Source organism: Neofelis nebulosa, chromosome 10, assembly GCF_028018385.1.
Source record: "Neofelis nebulosa isolate mNeoNeb1 chromosome 10, mNeoNeb1.pri, whole genome shotgun sequence".
Classification (NCBI taxonomy): domain Eukaryota; kingdom Metazoa; phylum Chordata; class Mammalia; order Carnivora; family Felidae; genus Neofelis; species Neofelis nebulosa.
The window spans coordinates 30,686,151-30,706,490 of record NC_080791.1 but is presented as its reverse complement, the minus strand read 5'-3'; the positions used below and the strand labels follow the sequence as shown (position 1 = coordinate 30,706,490).

The 20,340-nt window shown below is 36.3% G+C and overlaps 1 protein-coding gene across 3 annotated transcripts in view; it reads left to right on the top strand.

Annotated features, from left to right (window-relative positions):
• Nucleotides 1–20,340, top strand: part of NCAPD3 (non-SMC condensin II complex subunit D3) — a 65,740-nt gene that overhangs the window by 12,445 nt on the left and 32,955 nt on the right. For 2 of the 3 annotated variants that reach the window (XM_058687365.1, XM_058687364.1), the window contains exons 4-16: nt 310–494; nt 1,140–1,304; nt 1,413–1,474; nt 1,670–1,757; nt 3,493–3,626; nt 5,035–5,107; nt 6,367–6,492; nt 6,624–6,876; nt 8,425–8,481; nt 8,738–8,827; nt 14,264–14,337; nt 15,144–15,278; nt 16,596–16,816. In XM_058687365.1, the coding sequence (XP_058543348.1) occupies nt 310–494; nt 1,140–1,304; nt 1,413–1,474; nt 1,670–1,757; nt 3,493–3,626; nt 5,035–5,107; nt 6,367–6,492; nt 6,624–6,876; nt 8,425–8,481; nt 8,738–8,827; nt 14,264–14,337; nt 15,144–15,278; nt 16,596–16,816 (1,663 nt within the window). The remainder of the gene's footprint in view (nt 1–309; nt 495–1,139; nt 1,305–1,412; nt 1,475–1,669; nt 1,758–3,492; nt 3,627–5,034; nt 5,108–6,366; nt 6,493–6,623; nt 6,877–8,424; nt 8,482–8,737; nt 8,828–14,263; nt 14,338–15,143; nt 15,279–16,595; nt 16,817–20,340) is intronic. The other variant, XM_058687366.1, reaches the window with a different exon arrangement.

The following is a 20,340-nucleotide window of genomic DNA, read 5'->3' as shown; positions in this document are numbered from 1 at the left end:
TCTACATATATTCAATGCATAATGACATCCTTTTTTAAAAATTCTTTTTATTTTTGGGACACCTGGGTGACTTAATCGGTTAAGCATCCAGCTCTTGGTTTTGGCTCAGTTCATGTGTGATCACGTGGTTTCAAGAGTTTGGGGCCCACGTCAGGCTCTGCACTGGCAGCGTGGAGCTTGCTTCGGATTGTCTCTCTCTCCCTCTCTCTCTGCCCTTCCCCCACTTGCACTCTCTGTCTTTCTCAAATACGTAAACTTAAAAAAAAAAAAAAAAGACAAATCTAACCCACTTTTATTCTTTATGAATAGGCAGTGTAGCCAATCAAGTATTCCACCAGGTGATGTTTGACAAATGTATTCAGATTCTAAAGAAGAGTTGGCCTCAGGAATCTAACTTGAATCGGAAAAGAAAGAAAGAACAGCCTAAGAATACTGAGGCTAATCCAAGAGGAAATAGGAAAAGAGGAAAGCCACCCAGGAAAGAAGATATTGAGGTAAGAAGTAAGTAGAATAATAAAATGTATCTGTACGAACACATGATTGTGATATAAGTGTTAACTTTATATTAAAATATGGTTTCAAGCATTGTGATTATAACCAAATGATCCTAAAGCATCATCAGGTTTCCAGTGTGACTTTAAGTTGCTTCTCAGGCTTCATTTACTGCTGAGAATATATATTTCTACCTTTTCATCTTTCCAGCCTCCCCATAATCTCTCCCCAGCCTTGTTCCCAGGTATGCTTGACAACATCTGAACATGTATATTTGCACATCATCTGTTGTCATCAGAGAGGATGGTTGAAGTATCCTAAGGACTCATGTCCATAAGAGCATAATGGAATAACATTAATTCCAAATTCTTGTGTGCTGACTAGGTAGAGAAAACTTCCAAGAAACATAAGAATTCCCATTGACACAAAAACGCAGAGCTCAAAACTACTGTACAGTCATCTGGTCCAATGATTTACTGTTCTGGCTGTGGAAACAGAGCAGTTAAGGGACCCGATCAGGGTCCCATAACCTCAGAAGCTCAGCAACCACCTGGAGTTTAACAGACTTGATCTGAGTACATTGAAAACCATTGGACAAAGTGTTAGGCATTACTATGCAGTCACCTATATATTGCTTTATAATCTAGGTGGATGAACTAGAAGAACAGGAAGATGAGGAAAGTATTTGCTTTTCTGCCCGAGACCTTTGTCAAATTCGAAATGCCATCTTTCACCTGTTGAAGAATTTTTTACGGCTTCTGTCCAAGTTTTCCCTGAAAGAAAAGCCACAGTGTATACAGAATTGTATAGAAGTAAGTGAGAATTCCAAAAATCCTTGGGGCAACCTCAGAAGGGCAGAGATGATGGCTAATACTTAATGAATAGGAATAATCAGGCCTCTTCTTTGTTCTATTTTCTAGGTCTTTGTTGCATTAACTAATTTTGAACCAGTTCTTCATGAATTTCATGTTACACAGGCCAGGTGAGGCTCTCATTCTTCCAATGCTGAAATTTAAATGTAATGTAATAAATTTTGATATCACAGAAGTATAAATGCTATTTTATCCTAATTGGCACATAGGTAGAGTTTATTCATTTGGATGTGGTTGATTATAGGGTTAGTGAATATTCCAAATAAAATCATATCCGTTAACTAATCTTCTGTCTTTTTCTTTAGAAGCCTTAACCAAGCAAAGTACATACCAGAACTGGCCTATCATGGATTGTATTTGCTATGCTCCCCAATTCATGGAGAGGGAGATAAGGTAAAGGAGACAAGGACTTAATTTAGTTCCTAGTTGAATTGAAAGAATCTGAATCATAATGGAAAACCATTGGCAGCATTTGATGTGATGCCATTTTAACTAGGTCATTTTCGCGACTCTGTATCATGTGTAGCATAAAAAGCATCACCACTTCTATTTGCTGCCTATTCTTCATAACCAAACTGAAATTCAAATACTTGGAGGCCATGGCAAATTATTGTTAGGTTTCATACATAAAAAATGGCTCCAGTGTAGATTAGGTAGGAAGAACACTGAACAGGGTGTTATATTTAGAGAAATAGTTACCAGGTTGTTCTGAAAAGACTAGACAGTCATGGAATTTTCAAGTTTTCCTTGGCAATGCTTGGCAAGTTTCATGTGCACTTCAGTATTTCTAAAATGTTTATATCATTTTAGTTGAGAATTCTGCAGAAATATTACTAGTTATCATTCCTGGTTAGTATTCATATGTGGATTTTGCCCTTTGAGCTGCCTTATCAGTATCACTATCTAAACATTGGAGTCAAGGATGTTTTAGCATTATGGTGTTAATACACTTGTATATCATTAATAAAACAAGATCATGCCAAAAATGTGATAGACTGAAGTCATATGACTTTTGGTGGCTGTGCTACACATAATTTCTAGGACGAGTTACATGGTGGTTAATAAGAAGGTTTGAGGCTCTCGGGCCAGGTTTTGTACACCTGTGTTTCAATTCTGGCTCCACCCTGTCTAGCTGTGTATTCTTGTATGAGGTACTCAGCCTTTCCAAAGCCTCAATCTTCTTAGGTGTGTCAGGAGGAGTAAATGAAAGAATGCCCTTCAGATGCGGAACATAATGCTTGTTGTTTAGAAAATGTGCTATATTTTATCATTTATTATACTGTTATCATTTCTGTGTTTAAAGTATGGCTGTGTTAGAACGCACATGAATGTTTTCAATTTCCATGCTCTTGATAAAATTGGAAAGATTAGCTGGATTGGGAAATTTATGCCTTTAGGTCCACAGTGCCTCTAAAGATGTAGGATTTTTTTAATTGTGAAAGTATTGACTTGATGTTAGACAATGTTGGGTTCAGCCAGACTTTTAATCACTTGACTTTGGGCAGTTCACCTTTGGAATCTCTTTTATTAGGTGTAAAGTGGAAATAATAATACATATGAAGTAGGAATGCCTTGCTTACCTCCTGCAGTTTTTGTGAGGTTTAAGATCAAATGTAGTAAAATCTAGTAATACATATAAACTTAACACAATGCCTGCCACATATTTGGTTTTCAGTACATGTTTTATTTACAGAATGAATGAATTGGTTAGGTGAGTAAATTATATGAGAAATGTTGGAAGGTGCAGTGTAAACTTCAGGAAAATTCAAGTGTAAAGTATTCTTGTTTCTGTAAGAGATTCTGTGAGAGATTATCAGTAGCATTTTTTTGCCGTTTAGAAGTGACAATTAATTCTCTATTTGCCCTAATTTCAGGGCTGCAGTTTGAGAGGGTGAGGAGAGAAACTAAATGATACTCCTGTCATTATCTGTAAGCAGTGTTTTCATACTGTTTTCATCATGTGTTGATTGAATACTTGGTAATTATCCAAGAAACATTTCCAGTGGTCACCCAAAAGCTGTGTTAATCTGACTTATCTTCTTGGAATGGTTTACTGTGGTCTGCATGTCTATCTTTGAGGCCCTTGAATTCTCAGTCATGCCTTAAATAGAATTTTCTTCTCTTCCAGGTTATAGGTTGTGTTTTCCATCAAATGCTAAATGTGATATTAATGGTAGAAGCAGGCGAAGGAGCCCATCGTGCTCCCCTTACTGTTACATCACCAGTGATCAACAGTAGAAACCAGGCAGTGCAGTTCATCAGGTGAAGCACACACAGCTTGGCATTTTACTCTCTTTATCACTCTCCCTTAAGTCTTCTGGGTCCTGTATTACCGAGGTTACTGACACCTATGGAAACTAACAGATTTCTGTCCTGTTGTGGTTTTGGGATCAAAGTAAAGTACCTCAGAGCTCCTGTGGTTCATGTGGTCTGGGTCACTGTTGGTAGCCTTTGCACTGGGGCTTTGTTGAGGGATACAGAATCTAATTCATGGGCTAGCACCAGCCTCCAGCTTGATTCCCACCAGCCTATAAGGCCAGGCACTGAGCAATGACAGTTACTTCTTTTATGTTTTATCATTGCCTCAGTGTTTGCCTCTCTTACAGGTCTGTCTTGTTTTTCCCTTTTCTATTTCTGTCTTCTCTGTGTCTCTTTCTTTTTGTTCCTTTGCACTTTTTCTTGTTTCTTCTCACTTTTCCATCCCCCCTCCCCCTACAAGCAGTACTTCCTAAAGGGAAGAATTAAGTCGATTTTTACTTCTCTAGTAATAATTGATAGAGCAGTTTTCTCTCATGAATCACTTAGCTTCACCTAAAAACTTCTGTGTCTCAGCTTTATTGGAGAAAACGTATTTGCTATGTCATTGGCTTTTCTTTCCCTCCTTCATTGAATATTTGGCATGCAATGTGGAGGGAGTGGAATGAAGTGGTAAGTATATGAGAGTGTGTATATGCCTGCCGGTATTCAAGGAAGGCAGTGTTGTTGGAGATATGGGGTGTGGTTGGTGGAATCCAGGTATAGGCTGTCATGTGATCATTGTGCAACTATCTCTCGCTAGGTGTATTTTTATTTTATTTTGACTACAGATTTTTTAAACATTAAGTACATAAGATACTTTTGGTTCTTCCATTAACAGTTTATAATGTCTCCAAGTTCAGTAGTATACATCCAGTGGTACAGATAAACTTAGCATAAAGATGGGTCACATCTGGGCATTATGTAATCTTGGGTTAAAGTTTGGCAGGTACTGTTACAAATCCAATGAAATAGTAGCATTTCACTGAACTACCACACGGTGGTGCTGTGTCTTAATCTATTATTTACCCTGAAAGGATATACTGTATTTCAGTATTAATGTGAAATTCAATAAATAGTCAAAAGAGTCATTCAAAAATTACAAATTTGCTCCTCTCTGACTGTAGTTGTCTGCTTGGCACCAGCTCTCTAAAACCATACATGGGACGTGGTGAATGGTTTTCTGCTGTGACACTCTGTATTCTTTATTCACTGGGGCAATGTTTGCAATACAGGGTAAATATTTTCAGTATTCAGGCTTTCTAAAATATAGGGGTCATGGTGTTTGAGAACAGAATCAAAGAAAAATTGCTATTTTATGTAGTCATAGGTGTATTGTAAACAATGTGGTTTTTATTTATTTATTTTTTAATAGCTCACTTGTGGATGAACTAAAGGAGAATATATTCCCAGTCCTTCGTATCTTACTCCAGCACATCTGTGCCAAGGTACCATTTGCTTTAATAGTACTAGTAATAATAATAATGAAAGGGCATCTGGGTGGCTCAGTTGGTTAAGTATCCAACAATTGATTTTTGCTCAGGTCATGATCTCACAGTTTGTGAGTTCGAGTCTTGCGTCAGGCCCTGTGCTGATGGCACAGAGCCTGCTTGAGATTCTCTCTCCTTCTCTGCCACTCCCCTGCATGCATTCTCTCTCAAATATAAATAAATGAATATTTTAAAAAAAGATTCTCCAAAAAAAAAAATAATAATGATAAAAATATATGTGTGAAGGTAAATATCTGTGTTTGGTTTTTTGTTTGTTTTTTTAATAAGTTTTTTTAAGTTTATTTATTTATTTTGAGAGAGCACACAGGCAAGCAAAGGAGGGGCAGAGAGAGTGGGAGAGAGAGAGAATCCCAAGCGGGCTCCGTGTGTCAGTGCAGAGCCTAATGCGGGGCTTGAACCCACAAACTGTGAGATCATGACCTGAGCTGAAACCAAGAGTCAGACACTTAACCAACTGAGCCACCCAGGTGCCCCATGTGTTTGTGTATATATTTGTTTTGGGGAAGAGTCTGTTATCGTTACTGAGAGTAGTTTTATTTAATATTTTCACTACATGTTCCCACGACAGAGTATTCTATTTTGGGTGAAAAACCCTTTTTATTTTGGAAAATTTCACACATATAAATAGAATAGAGTGATGTGTACCCATATTCAACAATTTTATGGCATTAATACACCTATAAGGTATAACTTCCCCAAAACGTATGAACACTAGGGGTTTTTTTTTGAAGCAAATTCTGTCATAACCATTGATAACTTAAATATTTCCTATGTGTCTCTAGAGGGTAAGAACTCTTTAAAAACATAACCACAAAATACACCACACACCAAAGAAAATATATAATAATTTCTTAATATCATCAAATATCCAATGTTCAAATTTTTATGATTATCCCTTAAATTTCTATAGCAGTTTAGACAGAGGATTCTTACCTTGAACCCAGTACATTGTAGGAGGTCCATAAACTCTCTGAAATTATGTGCTAAATTTGCATTCCTGAGGAGAGGGCTCATCAATTTCCTATAGGTTAGTTTTCAAAGGTGTCCAAAACCTAAAATTTGTTAGTAATTCCTATAACATTTAAAGATTCACCAAATAGTTACATTCACTAATTTTCCACTTATGTCACAACACGTGTCTCAGTTGTCCTACAGGTAGATATTGGCTGAATGGCCTCTCACTGTTTATGTTTCAGGTGATTGACAAATCAGAGTACCGGACCTATGCAGCCCAGTCCCTGGTCCAGCTGCTCAGCAAACTTCCCAGTAGGGAATATGCTACATTCATTGCTTGGCTTTACAGATATTCACGAAGTTCCAAGGTAGGAGATATGTCTGCATAAAATCTCGGTTCCTGACTCAGCAACCTCATGACAGCCAGATCTGAATATGCAAGGAATCCTTTGGTATTCATTCCTGTCTGATGGAGATTTTTATGATTTTGTTTTATCAGATCCCACACAGGGTTTTTACTCTGGATGTTGTCTTAGCTCTGTTGGAACTGCCTGAAAGAGCGGTAGATAACACTCTCTCCTTGGAGCATCAGAAGATCATAAAGCATAAGTTCTTGGTGCAGGAAATTATATTTGACCGTTGTGTAGACAAAGCACCAACCGTCCGCAGCAAGGCACTGTCCAGTTTTGCACACTGCCTGGAGGTGTCTGTTACCACTGCATCAGAGAGCATCCTGGAATTTCTGATTAACAGTAAGTGTGGTGACAGTTGTGACAGGGAGCCTGTCTTGTGCTTGTGGAGAAACTGGACTGTAAGGGAATCATTCTTTGTTGTTGCAAAAGTAATAGATACAATATGATATACTATTAACCTCATAAACCTGTATCAGTATATTTTATGTGAATAACTTTTTAAACATAGTCATACCTTGGAGATACTCTGGGTTTGGTTTCAGGCCACCCACAATGAAGTGTACATTGCAATAAAGCAAGTCAAATGAATTTTTTGGTTTCCCAGTGCATACAAAAGCTATGTTTACACTACACTGTTGTCTATTAAGTGGTACTAGCATTATGCCTTAAAAAAGTACATATCATAATTTAAAAGTACTTTATTGTTAGGGCACCTGGCTGGCTCAGTTGCTAGAGCACGTGACTCTTGATCTTGGGATTGTAAGTTCGAGCCCCACATTGGGTGGAGAGATTACTTAAAAATAAAATCTAAAAAAAACCCAAAAAACCTTTATTGCTAAAAATGCTAACCATCATGTGAGCTTTTAACAAGTTGTAATCTCTTTGCTGGTGGAGGCTCTTGCCTCTGTGTTGGTGGTTGCTGAAGGGTGGTTGGCTTTGGCAATTTTTTAAAGTAAGACAGTGAAGTTTGCCTCATCAATTGACTCTTCGCAAATGATTTGTCTGTAGCATGTAGTGCTGTTTGATAGCATTTTAGCCACAGTAGAACTTCTTCCAAAATTGGAGTCCATCCTCTCAAACCCTGCTGCTGCTTTACCAACTAAGTTTATGTGATATTCTAAATCCTTTGTTGTCAAAGCTCTTTCACCAGGAGTAGATCCCATCTCAAGAAACCTCTTTCTTTGCTTGTCTGTAGGAAGGAGCTGTTCATCTGTTCCAGGTTTTATCATGAGATGGCAGCAACACAGTCACATCTTCGAGCTCCACTTCTGATTCTGTTTCTCTTGATATTTTCACATCTGCAGTCAGAACACATACACCATGTATTAAGTTTGCTGTGTTGTATGGGTATGGTTCATGGTACCCGAAAACAATTATAATAGTAAAGTCAAAGATCACTAATCACAGATCACCATAAATATGAAAAAGTTTTAAATATTGTGAGAATTACCAAAACATGGCACAGACACAAAGTAAGCAAATACTGTTGGAAAAATGGCACCCATAGACTTGTATGATGTATGGTTACCACAGACTCAATTTAAGTGTAGTTTCTGTGAAGCACAATAAAGGGAAGTGTGATAAAACAATGTATGCCTGTAGATAAGCCTGATACATTTGAGAGGTCTTTTAAAGTATTTTAGATATTCATGTTTTAGAGGTGAGATTGTTGGCTGCCTATACACTACTTTGCATTGTTGGGTAATGGCTGTATTGTGCCTAGTATCCATTTCAAATGCATACAGAGGAGAACATTATTAATTGTCAGCAGTTTGGAATCTGTCTTGTGTTTAGGCCTAATTATCTTGATTTTGATTACTTTGAATATTTACTTGGGAATTATGATACTATGACATTTTTCCCTCTTATGTGTCTGCTTATTTTTAGGTCCTGCAGTTTCAAGAGCAGACAGCCACCCTGGTACCTTACTGAGAAATTCAGCAGGTAATGGGTCAATATATTTTCCAATATTGAATAATTGTCTTTTTATTTAAAGGACTTGCTGGGTATTTGACATGCTTTTTTCTGTCTCCATATTTACCTATTTTAATATTGAACTTTTTTTCTTTTTCAAGGAAATCAAAATTCATTTCAGTAATATGTAATTTAAATGTGTAATATGTCAGGCTTATATTATTAAGAGGTATAACAATTTCTTACCTCAATGACTGAGCCTTTTTTAAAATTTATTATTTTTAAGCTTTTCCCTATCAGAGGCAAACACTTAACCCTTCTGGAAGCTCAGGAGTGATCAGTATAGACAACAGTGGTGAAACTGATGGATCTGGGGGTATGTCAGATTTTATCATTGTCAGATGAATGAATAATAACTGTTGGATTTCAACAACTGTAAGTAGAGTCTAAAAAACTTAGAATTTTTTTCTGACTAATTTATCCTGAAGAATTGGGACATCTTTCTTTCTTCTTAAGAAAGGAATAATTTTTATTTTATTATATCTTTAATTGATATCCTTGCATTCTGTTTCATCTTAAGGTAAAGAACAAGCTATGTTCCACTTAGGACGTACTGAACCTCAGTATTTCTGTAATACTTAAGAGAATATTAGCAAATATTTTATTTATTAAAGACAATTGTGAACTCTTGGGATTGCTGACCAAAAAGGGACCAGCTACTAGAGAAAGTGCAGCACAGATTAAATTTGTGTTTGTAGAAAAGTCATCACAAAAAAAAGGGAAAAGATGAAGAATATTATTCTACCCAGTCTTGTTCCTGTTTTTAATTTCTTGTACTTTTTTCACTGTGTCATCTTGACTCTGATTAAGGCAACCCAGAGTTCACCTTTAATATATGATAGGGAACTGTAAATCCAAGCTCCCACTGAAAATGACAATTCAGAATTTAGGTTATAATTTCTCTTCATTAATAGTATGAACCATATTTACTACATGGAATGGTTGTGGGGGTCCTCTCTCCCATGGACTCCAGCACAGGATTCTGAATACGAGGGATGCCTGATCTCCTTCATTGACTTACTGAACCCCGAGTAATCTGGATAGTTTAAGTGTTAATGTGATTCAGAAGGGAAAAAAAACAAATATGGACTAGATAGTAGGTAGACCTGGAGCCTACTCCTAGATTCTGTTTCTGTCTAGCTGTGTGGTCTTGAGAAAGTCACTTTACTTCTCTGGGCTCCTTATTCATCTGTGAAATGACATAGCATGAAATAGTGGGGAACACACTAGAAAGGAGAGGCAGTCTGAGTTCTTGTATCAATTCTGTTGCTAAATAGCTGCTTGACTAAGACATGGAAGTCAGCAAAGCACCCTAATTGTCACTTTCTGAATCTGACACTTTCTCCACCTTTCACAGAGGGGTGTTGTCAGTCTATCAAAATAATGTTAAGAGAAGTGGTTTTTCAAGATAGATAAGTGAGAAAATATGTGTATAGAGGTTTAATTATATAATTAGATTAATTTATTCTGTTAACATTTATTTGGTCCCTTCTAATCTGTGCTAGGCATTGTAGATACTGACTTTAATAAAACATAGTTCTATCTGTTGGGGAGCAATGGGAGTAATAAATACACATGTATACAGATTTTACATATTTTTATATATATATAAAATAGTAAGGTGTGAGATAAGTACTGAAGTCAATCTGTAAAGTGTCATGAGGATAATTACTTATTTTGGCCTGAAAGATTAGCATGGAATTGGATTTATATGGCTAGATATTAGCATGTGTTATTCAAATTATGAGCAGTAATTCAATTTATATATTATCCGAGTTTCTAAAATATAAAAAAAATTATTCTGGAAAAATGTTGAATGTGTTGACTCCAGTCTTAAGTGCTAAGTGCTTTCTTTGTGGTGGGTCTTTTGTTTTGTTTTTGAGATGTAATTCACATACCATAAAACACCATTTAAATAAAGTTTATGATTTAATGGTTTTTAGTGTATTCACAAAATTGATCAATTTTCAGAATATTTCCTTTGCCAAAAAGAAACCCTGTACTCATTAGCATTTACTCCCCATTCTCCCCCTCCTCTAGCCTTTGCCAATCACGAATTAGCTTTCTGTCTCTATCAATTTGCCTGTTTTTGACATTCCATAAATGGAAGCATACAATATGGGTTTTTTTTGTGTATGTCTTCTTAGCATAACATTTTCAAGGTTCATTTATCAGTTGATGGACTTGGGTTGTTTCCATCTTTTGGCGATTATGAATGATGGTGCTATCAACATTCCTGTGCAAATTTTGTATGTAAATATTCATTCCTTTTGGGTGTGTACCTAGGAGTGGAACTGCTGCTGGGTCATTTGCTAACCCTACCTTTATCATTTTGAGGAACTGCCAAACTGTTTTCCAGAGTGGTCACACCATGTTTCAATCCCACTAGCATGTGTAATAAATCTTATTTCTCCACATCCTTACCAGCACTTGTCATGTCTATTTATTGTAGCCATCCTAGTGGATGTGAAGTATGTCTCTCACTGTGGTTTTGATTTACATTTTCCTAATGACTCATGATGTTAAGCAAATTTTCATGTGTTTATTGACCATTTATATGTCTTGTTTGGAGAAGTTCTTTGCCCGTTTTTTAAAATGGATTATTTGTCTATATTTTTGAGTTGAAAGGGTTCTTTATATATTTTGGATCCAAATTCCTTATTAGATATATGATTTGCAGATATCTTTTTTTTCTCATTCTGGGGGTTAAATTTTCACTTTCTTGATAGTGTTCTTTGAGGCATGAAACATTTTAGCCTTCATGAAATCTAGCTATCCATTTTTTTTTTTTTCTGGCTTGTGCTTTTGGTGTCATAGCTAAGAAATCACTGCCTAATTTATCACAAAGATTTACATTTATGTTTTCTTTTCAGAGTTTTGTAATTTTAGCTGTTATGTTTTGGTCTTTGATCAATTTTTAGTTAAATTTTGCATATAATGGGATGTGGGGTCCATCTTTTGCATGTGAATATCCAGTTTGATGTAGCACCATTTGTTTAAAAGACTTTTTTCTCCTTTGAATGCTCTTGGCACCCTTGTCAAAAATCAGTTGACCATAGACACATGAGCTTATGTACTTTCAGTTCTCTTCCACTGACATTCCGTTGTCTTTCTTTATGGCAGTACCACACTGTGTTGATTACTGGTACTTTATACTAATTTTGAAATCAGGAAGTGTAGGCTCTGCATTCTTGTTCTTGTTTTTCTAGGTTGACTTGGCTATTCTGTTTTTCTTATATTTCCATATGAATTTTAGGATCACCTGTCAGTTTCTGAAAGGGAAAAAAAAACAGCTTGGATTTTGGTAAGGATTGATCTGTAGATCACTTTGGGGAGTATTGCCATCTTAACAATATTAAGCCGTTTTGTCCATGAACATGGGATGCCTTTCTCTATATTTAGATTTTCTTTAATTTGTTTCACTGATGTTTTTCAGTTTTCATTGTACAATTCTTGCTCTTTAAGCGTGTTCCTAAAATTTTATTCTTTTTGATGTTATAATAAGTTACATTGGTTTCTTAGTTTCATTTTCTAATTGTTCATTGCTACTTTTTACAACTGATGTTTGATGATTTGATCTCGTGTCTTGCAACCTTGCTAAATCTGTTACTAGCTCTAATTGTGTGTGTGTGGATTCCTTAGGATTTTCTGTATATAAGCTCATGCCATCTGTGAACAGAGTTTTTTTTCTTTCTTTTCCATCTGGATATCTTTTCTGTCTTTTCCTTGCCTACTTTCCCTGGCAAGGACCTCTGTACAATGTTGAAAAGAATTGGGGAGAGCAGACATCCTCATCTTTCTTCTGTACTTAGCTTTCAGTCTTCCACCATTGAGTGTGATGTTAGCTGTGAGTTTTTTTCAGAATGGCTTTTATCAGTGTGACAGAGTTTCCTTCTCTTCTGAGTTTGTTGAGTGTTTTTATTATGGAATGGTGTTGGGTTTTACAAATGCATTTTCCTCATCTGTGGAGAATATCATGTGGTCTTTGTCCTTTATTATATTGCTGTGGTTTTTTATTACATTGATTGATTTTCATGTTGAGCCAAGATTTCATTCCTGGTATAAATCCCAAGCATGGTATATAATCCTTTTTGCATCTTGCTAGATTTGATTTGTTGATATTTTGTTGAAGATATCATGTGTGTATTTGCAGGAGATTTTGGTCTATCGTTTACTTTTCTTGACATGTATTTATCTGGTTTTGCTCTCAGGGTAATACTGGCTTAATAGAATGAGGTAGGAAGTGTTTTCTACCGTTTTTTTAAGTGTTTATGAAGAATTGGTGCTCATATTTGTTTTAACATTTGGTAGAATTCTCCAGTAAAGCCATCTGGTCCTGGACTTCTGTACACGTGTGAGAAGGTTTTCGATTTCCAATTCAATCTCTTTACTTGTTATGGGTATATTCAGACTATTTCTTCTTGAGTCAATGTCCATAGTTTTTATCTTTGTAGAAATTTGTTCATTTCATCCAGATTACTTAATATAACATAAAATTTTTCATAGTATTTCTTTGCAAATCCTTTTTATTTCTGTAATGGCAGCAGTAATGTTTCCTCATTCTTTCCTGATTTTAGCAATTTGAATCTTCTATTTTTTTTCTTAGTCTAGCTAAAAGTTTGTTGATTTTGTTTATCTTTTTCAAGGAACCTACTTTTGATTTCATTGATGTTTTCTATTGTTTCCCATCATTTCGTTTTGTAACATACTTCCTTATACATCAGCGGCTCTCCGAGTAGTTTGGGATCCCTTAGCTTCTCTCAGCCAATCCTTCAAATTAATATTGTTTTCATAATAATATCATAATATCCTTTAGCAGGTCCTTGAAGTTAATATTTTTTTTCATAATAATATCAAGACTTGTACTCTTCAGCATTATGGTTTTGAAGTAGAGATGAGAATCTAGATGTTTGTTATTTAGCCAGACATTAAAGAGTTTGCAAAGATGTAAAACAGTGCTATTATTTTCACTAAATTTTTTTTGGAGGGGAAATATAGTTATTTTTTATTTAAAAATATACTGTGCATAGTGGCATATCTTCCTTTTTTAAAATGAACTATTAAATCTCTTAACTGGAGATTTTTACCAAAAAAGCCCTTAGAAGTCTTCAGTGATTTTTTAGTAGTGTAAAGGGGCCTCTGATCAAAAAGTTTTAGGGGCACCTGGGTGGCTCAGTTGGTTGAGCGTCTGACTTGGGCTCATGTCATGATCTCACGGTTCGTGAGTTTGAGCCCTGTGTTGGTCTCTGTGCTGACAGCTCAGAGCCTGGAGACTGCTTCGGATTCTGTGTCTCCCTTTCTCTCTGTTCCTCTCTGCTCACACTGTTTCTCCCTCAAAAATAAATAAAGATTTAAAAAAAAAAAGTTTTAAAGCTGCTATTTATCTTTAGTCTTAAAAAAAAATTATGATTTGGATATTCCTTTTTTGTAGCTAAATAAAATAGAAGAGCCAAATAATTCATTCAGAATTTTAGATGTAAGAGCCAGGATTTAAAACTGAATTTTTAATATTTCAGAATTTGTGCCCTTTTAAAATTATAATACTGTGCCTTTTGCATTATTGTGAATACCTAATTATTTGACTTTTCTTTTTTTTCCTACATTATTTCATACTCAGATTTCTCAGGATTTAAAACAAGCTAATTAGTCAGTTTTTTAGAGTATTTTCTCAGAACTGTGTGGTGAGATGTTAGATGCTATAAATATAGTTTTTCTCAGACTGTATAATGATTCTTTGGCATTTCCTCAACAGTGAGATGTGTCATGGGAATGCTGAAAAAGAGAATTAGGGATGAGAAGACCAATGTCCGGAAGTCTGCACTCCAGGTGTGAGTTTTTCTAGGTATTCTTGAATGTGCTCTTTTTTCAAGCACTAAAAATCTGGAAATATTTCATAAAAATTTTGCCATGCTCATTATTTAACTTGTTTTTCACCTAACATTTGTTCATTTTGATCCCATTGTATGTATAAATTACAGAGATGAACTAAAAGGTTTATCTGCTTTTAAAATTCCTGCTGGGTTGTTGACTTTAAGAATTGCATATTTTGGGGCACCTGGATGGCTCAGTTGGTTAAGCATCCGACTTTGGTTCAGGTCGTGATCTTGCGGTTTGTGAGTTCAGGCCCTGGGACAGGCTCTGTGCTGACAGGTCAGAGCCTGGAGCTTGTTTCGGATTCTGTGTTTCCCTCTCTCTCTATGGCCCTCCCGCACTGGTGCGCGCTCTCTCTCTCTCTCTCTCTCTCTCTCTCTCTTTCAAAAATAAACATTAAAAATTTTTTTTTAATACAAAAATTTTTAAAAGAATTACATATTTATATTCTTAATTTCTCATTTTAGAATAGGGATTCTTAATCTGGGGACCATGGATGAATTTTAATAGGGTGCATGTAACCCCCAAAATGGTCTGTAAATACTTGTTTATATAAATGTATGTCAGACTTTCTCCAGAGAGAGGCCTGAGCTTTCATCAGATTCTGAAAAGGTGGGATGTTACTGGGTGGAGGGATGGATCTGTACCTCAGAAATGTTAAGAACCACAGACTTAAGTCTTATTTTTGTCTACAGTGTGTCTTTTTTCTATACATAAGTCTTTTTTCTATACATAATTCATGTTACATATGCTTCTTCTAGGTATTAGTGAGTATTTTGAAACACTGTGACATCTTGGGTATGAAAGAAGAGCTATTGCTTCTGCAGGACCAGTGTCGGGACCCTGCAGTGTCTGTCCGAAAGCAGGCCTTACAGTCTCTTACTGAACTTCTCATGGTGAGAGACAGTGTGTTTTTACATTAAAAATAATTCAGCATACAGGGTGCCTGGGGGGCTCAGTTGGTTAAGTGCCCGATTCTTCATTTTGGCTCAGGTCATGATCTCAGGGTCATGAGTTCGAGTCCTGTGTCTAGGCTCCATGCCCAGTGGAGCTTGCTTAAGTTTCTTTCTCCCTCTCCCTCTCCCTCTACACTGCCCCCTGTTCACCCCTCCTCCTTCTCATACGTATGTAACTTTCTCTCTTTCTCTCTCTCTCTCTCTCTCTCTCTCTCTATCTTTCTCTTTGTCTCTCTCACACACACACTAAATAAATAAATAAATAAATAAATAAATAAATAAATAAATCAGCCTAATAATTGCCTTTTGCAAAATATTAAATTGACTATTGGAAATTCTACCAGGTCTACTGAAGGACTATACAGTGGAAGAGAAGAGGTATGTTTCAATTACATATGATTATGTCTCATGTTAATATAATTATGGACTCATGCTAGAGAATGCTAGTGATTAGCCTTTTCTTGACTTCAGCTTAAATCTCACATAGAAATATGAGTGGTAAAATAGATTTGGTTAGGCCAGAGGCCTAGATTAATTTTTGAACATTAAGACCTATTAGATGATACTGTCAAAATAGCAGATCCACTAATCCAATATATAATTTACGTCTGCCAAATAATGAGCTTTTGAAGAATTTTTAAAGCCTGTTTATTTCTTTATTTTGTGATAGAAAGCATTAAACAATGCATACTTTGACTTCCTCTGTCAGCATCTATTTTAATTTCTCTTTGAGATAAATATTTTTTATTTGCTCTTGATCTTAAATTATCAGGGCACCTGGGTGGCTCAGTTGGTTCAGCGTCTGACTTTGGCTCGGGTCATGGTCTCACCATTAATGAGTTTGAGCCCTGCGTCCGGCTCTGTGCTAACAGCTCAGAGCCTGGAGCCTGCTTCGGATTCTGTGTCTCCTTTCCTCTCTGCCCCTCCCTGGCTCTTGCTCACTCACTCTCTCTCTCTCAAAAATAAATAAATATTAAAAAAAATAATGTAATTACCAAAAAGTGCTGATTTACTGTAATAATACAGTAATGACTGTCTAAGTTTAAAATTTCAGTATTCACTGATATACAGTAACTGGAGATTGAACTTTGTTTTAATATATATTTCAAGTGTTGATTTTTTTTTCACTTGTTTATTTGTACTTGTGTGTGTGACCTCACACAAGTCTCAAAACATTGACCACAGCCTCACTGATACATGTTTAGACTTCTGCTAGCATCAGACTTCTTTATGATTTCATGATGTTTAATTCCTAAGGCCCAGCCTGGATGTGTCCAGATACAGAAAGCCTGGCTAACAGGGATCATTCCAGCTGTGATGGACTGTGAGAGCACTGTGCAGGAAAAGGCTCTGGAATGCCTTGACCAGCTCCTGTTGCAGAACATTAAGCATTATAATAAATTCCATACTGGAGACAACAGCCAGGTACTGGCTTGGGCACTTCTTACTCTCCTTAGTACAGAAAACCAGGAACTGAGGTATGTTAATTGTGTGATTTGTTTTCCTTATAGAAAGCCATAAAAGTTGTTATTAAAATTTCTGTATTAGGGGTACCTGGGTGGCTCAGTGAGTTTAGTATATGACTCTTGATTTTAGCTCAGGTCATGATCTCATGGTCATGGGATTGAGCCCTGCATAGGATTCTGTGCTGACAGTGCAGAGCCTGCTTAGGATTCTCTCCCTCTGTCTGCCCTTCCTCCTCTTGCACATGTGCACGCTCTCTGACCCTCTCTCAAAATAAAAAAATAAACATTTTTTAAAAAATATTTCTGTATTGATCTTGGAAAATCAGCTTTCCAAATTACTTAGTATATGTGAAGACTCAATTTTGGTCTTTTTTTTTTTTTTTTTTTTTTTTTGACCCAATTCAAATCTAGCATTTTCATGATGACAATTTTCTGTGAAGCCTTTGATCTCCTCCTTTGCTTTTCTCTGAGTGATTTTAGTTTTAATTGATTCTTAATATATAGTAGAAAGCACTGATGGATATGATGTATTAATATTAACTTTCTATAATACTAGTTTTTATGAAAGATGACTTCTTAGTTCTTAGAAATTAAACTTCTGACATTTTATTGGATTAGTTGACTTAATACCACTGCAGTATTCTTTCCCGTTAGATAACATTTGCCGAGTGTACACTATACAGTGAACACTGTAATGAGGAGTTAGCACCTATAACAGTATATTTTAATCTATATTGCAGTAATCTTACAATCAGTTTGACTATTTTTTTCCTTTTTTTTTTATCATGTAGGAAACACTTTCCTATTTATTTACATGTAGTTATGGAGGAATTATCATACAATAGAAATGTAATAGATTTTTTTGATCATAAAATACTGTCCTGGCAAAAATCACCTAATCTCTCTGAACGTTGGTTTTCCCATTTGTAAGAGCAGCCAGTTGGATTACATGATCTCTTCAGGTCCCTTTTTGTATTAAAACACTATGACTGAAAGCATATTCATTCATTAAATATTTTCTCAGTACCAGCTATATGCTTGGCTGAAATTCTTAGAAGAGAGGAGAATTTAGCTAGCAATAGAATCACTTACTTTTTTGATTTTCTTAGGGACATCTCAATAAGCAACCCCAACATATTAAAATTCAGCATAAAAAGTAGTAGCCATTCTTCACAAAAAAGCAGGAGAGGCCTACTATATATATAGCTCATGAGATGCTGTTGGGAGGTTTATTTCATTTATTTTTATTTTTATAAAACTTTTATACTGGAATATAACATGCATAGAAAAGTATAGTAGGTCAGTACATAGGTCAGTAAGTATAAAAAAGAAAATATACCCATGTAACTACCTCCCAGGTCAAGAAATAGAACATTGCTAAGCCCAAGTAATACCCTCACACTCCTTCCCATCACTGTCCTTCCCTTGTCAAAGGTAACCACTGCTGTGATTAGTTTCCTCTGTTCTACGACTTTATATAAATGGAATTATGTGGTATATATTCTTTGTGTATCTGACTCCTAATACTCAAAACAATAGAAGGCTCATTCACGTTATCGTGTGTAGCTATAGCATATTCACTTTCATTGCAGTTGTGTGTGTGTGTGTATGATTTAATGAATAAAACATAATTATCCATTCTGTTGATAATTGAGTTGTTTCAATTTTTAAAATATTATATATAATGCTGCTATGGATATTCCTGTACACATCTGTTGATACACAGGTACATGCATTTCTGTTGGTTATATAGCCAGGAACAGTGTTGTTGAGTACATTTTTAGGCACCTCTAATGGATACTGCAAGAAAGTTTTCCAGAGGGGTCATACCAATTTACATTGCATTCTAGTAGGTGTGGGATTTATAATGTTCACATTTATGAATTACCTACTCAGGTCTCTAGCCTTCCTTTTATTTTTTTATTTTTATTTTTTAATGTTTTTATTTATTTTTGAGACAGAGCATGAGCAGGGGAGGGGCAGAGAGAGAGGGAGACACAGAATACAAAGCAGGCTCCAGGCTCTGAGCTGGCAGCACAGAGCCTGACATGGGGCTCGAACTCACGGACTGTGAGATCATGACCTGAGCTGAAGTCGGACACTTAACTGACTGAGCCACCCAGGTGCCCCACTGGCCTTCCTTTTAGACTGTCACTCTTTTGCTTGCTCATCTGAAAGTGTTCACTATATATTCTGTAGACAAGCCATTGTTATATGTATTGCAGATGTCCTTTTCTACCTCATGATTTGCCTTTTTACTCTCCTGATGGTATCTTTTGATGAGTTCATTTTGTCAGTGGTTTTCCTTATGGTTAATATATTTTTTAGAGAAGTACTTTTCCTACCTCAGGGTCATATATTCTCCCATGTAATCTAGAAGTTTGCTTTTTTTCTTTCTTCCTTTTATGTTTAGGTCTTTAGCTTACCTGCAATTAAGATGTGCCATAGTTTCCTTCACAGGCCTTGTTTTTTATTTTCACATAAGGGAATGTGCTTATATGTATTTGAAGTCAGAAGGAAAGGGGGAGATAGAAAATACTGAGGATGAATGAAAGGAATACTTAGTGGAGTTTCTGAAAAAGAACAATATTATATGAAAGGACTCACTTTATAAGGTAGAAGGAGAGAACTTCAGAAATAAAAGGAAACAAAAAAATACAGGAAGGGGAGCACCTGAGTGGCTCAGTCAGTTGAGTGTCCGACTCAGCTCAGGTCATGATCCCACAGTTTGTGAGTCAGAGCCCCACATCGGGCTCTGAGCTGACAGCTAGGAGCCTGGAGCCTGCTTCAGATTCTGTGTCCCTCTCTCTGCCCCTCCCCCGCTTGCACTCTGTCCCTCTCTCAAAAATAAACATTGAAAAAAAAAATACAAGAAGAAAAGTACAAAGGAGGAAATCATATGAATGCTAGAGCTTCCTCACCTTCTCTTCTCAGTACAGTAATAGAATATTTACTCAGTGCAGCAGTGTCAGAGCATTGTACACAGTAGCCAGAAAGGTGGAAATACCCCAGCTGTCCATGGATGAGTGAAAGGACAAACAAAATGTGGTATACGCATACAACAGGATATTTTTCAGCCTAAAAAAGTAACAATGCTGATGCATGCTACACTATGGATGAACCTTGAAAACATGCTGAGTGAAATAGGCCTAATACAAAAGGACAATTAATGATGATTCCACTTATTTGAGATATATAAAATAGTCAAATGCTGGGGCGCCTGGGTGGCGCAGTCGGTTAAGCGTCCGACTTCAGCCAGGTCACGATCTCGCGGTCTGTGAGTTCGAGCCCCGCGTCAGGCTCTGTGCTGACAGCTCAGAGCCTGGAGCCTGTTTCGGATTCTGTGTCTCCCTCTCTCTCTGCCCCTCCCCCGTTCAGCTCTGTCTCTCTCTGTCCCCAAAATAAATAAAAAACGTTGAAAAAAAAAATTTAAAATAGTCAAATGCTTAAAGACAAAAAGTAGAAAGGTGCTTATCAGGGGCTGTGGAGAAGGCAATGGGGAGTTACTGTTAAATGGGTACAGAGTTTCAGTATGA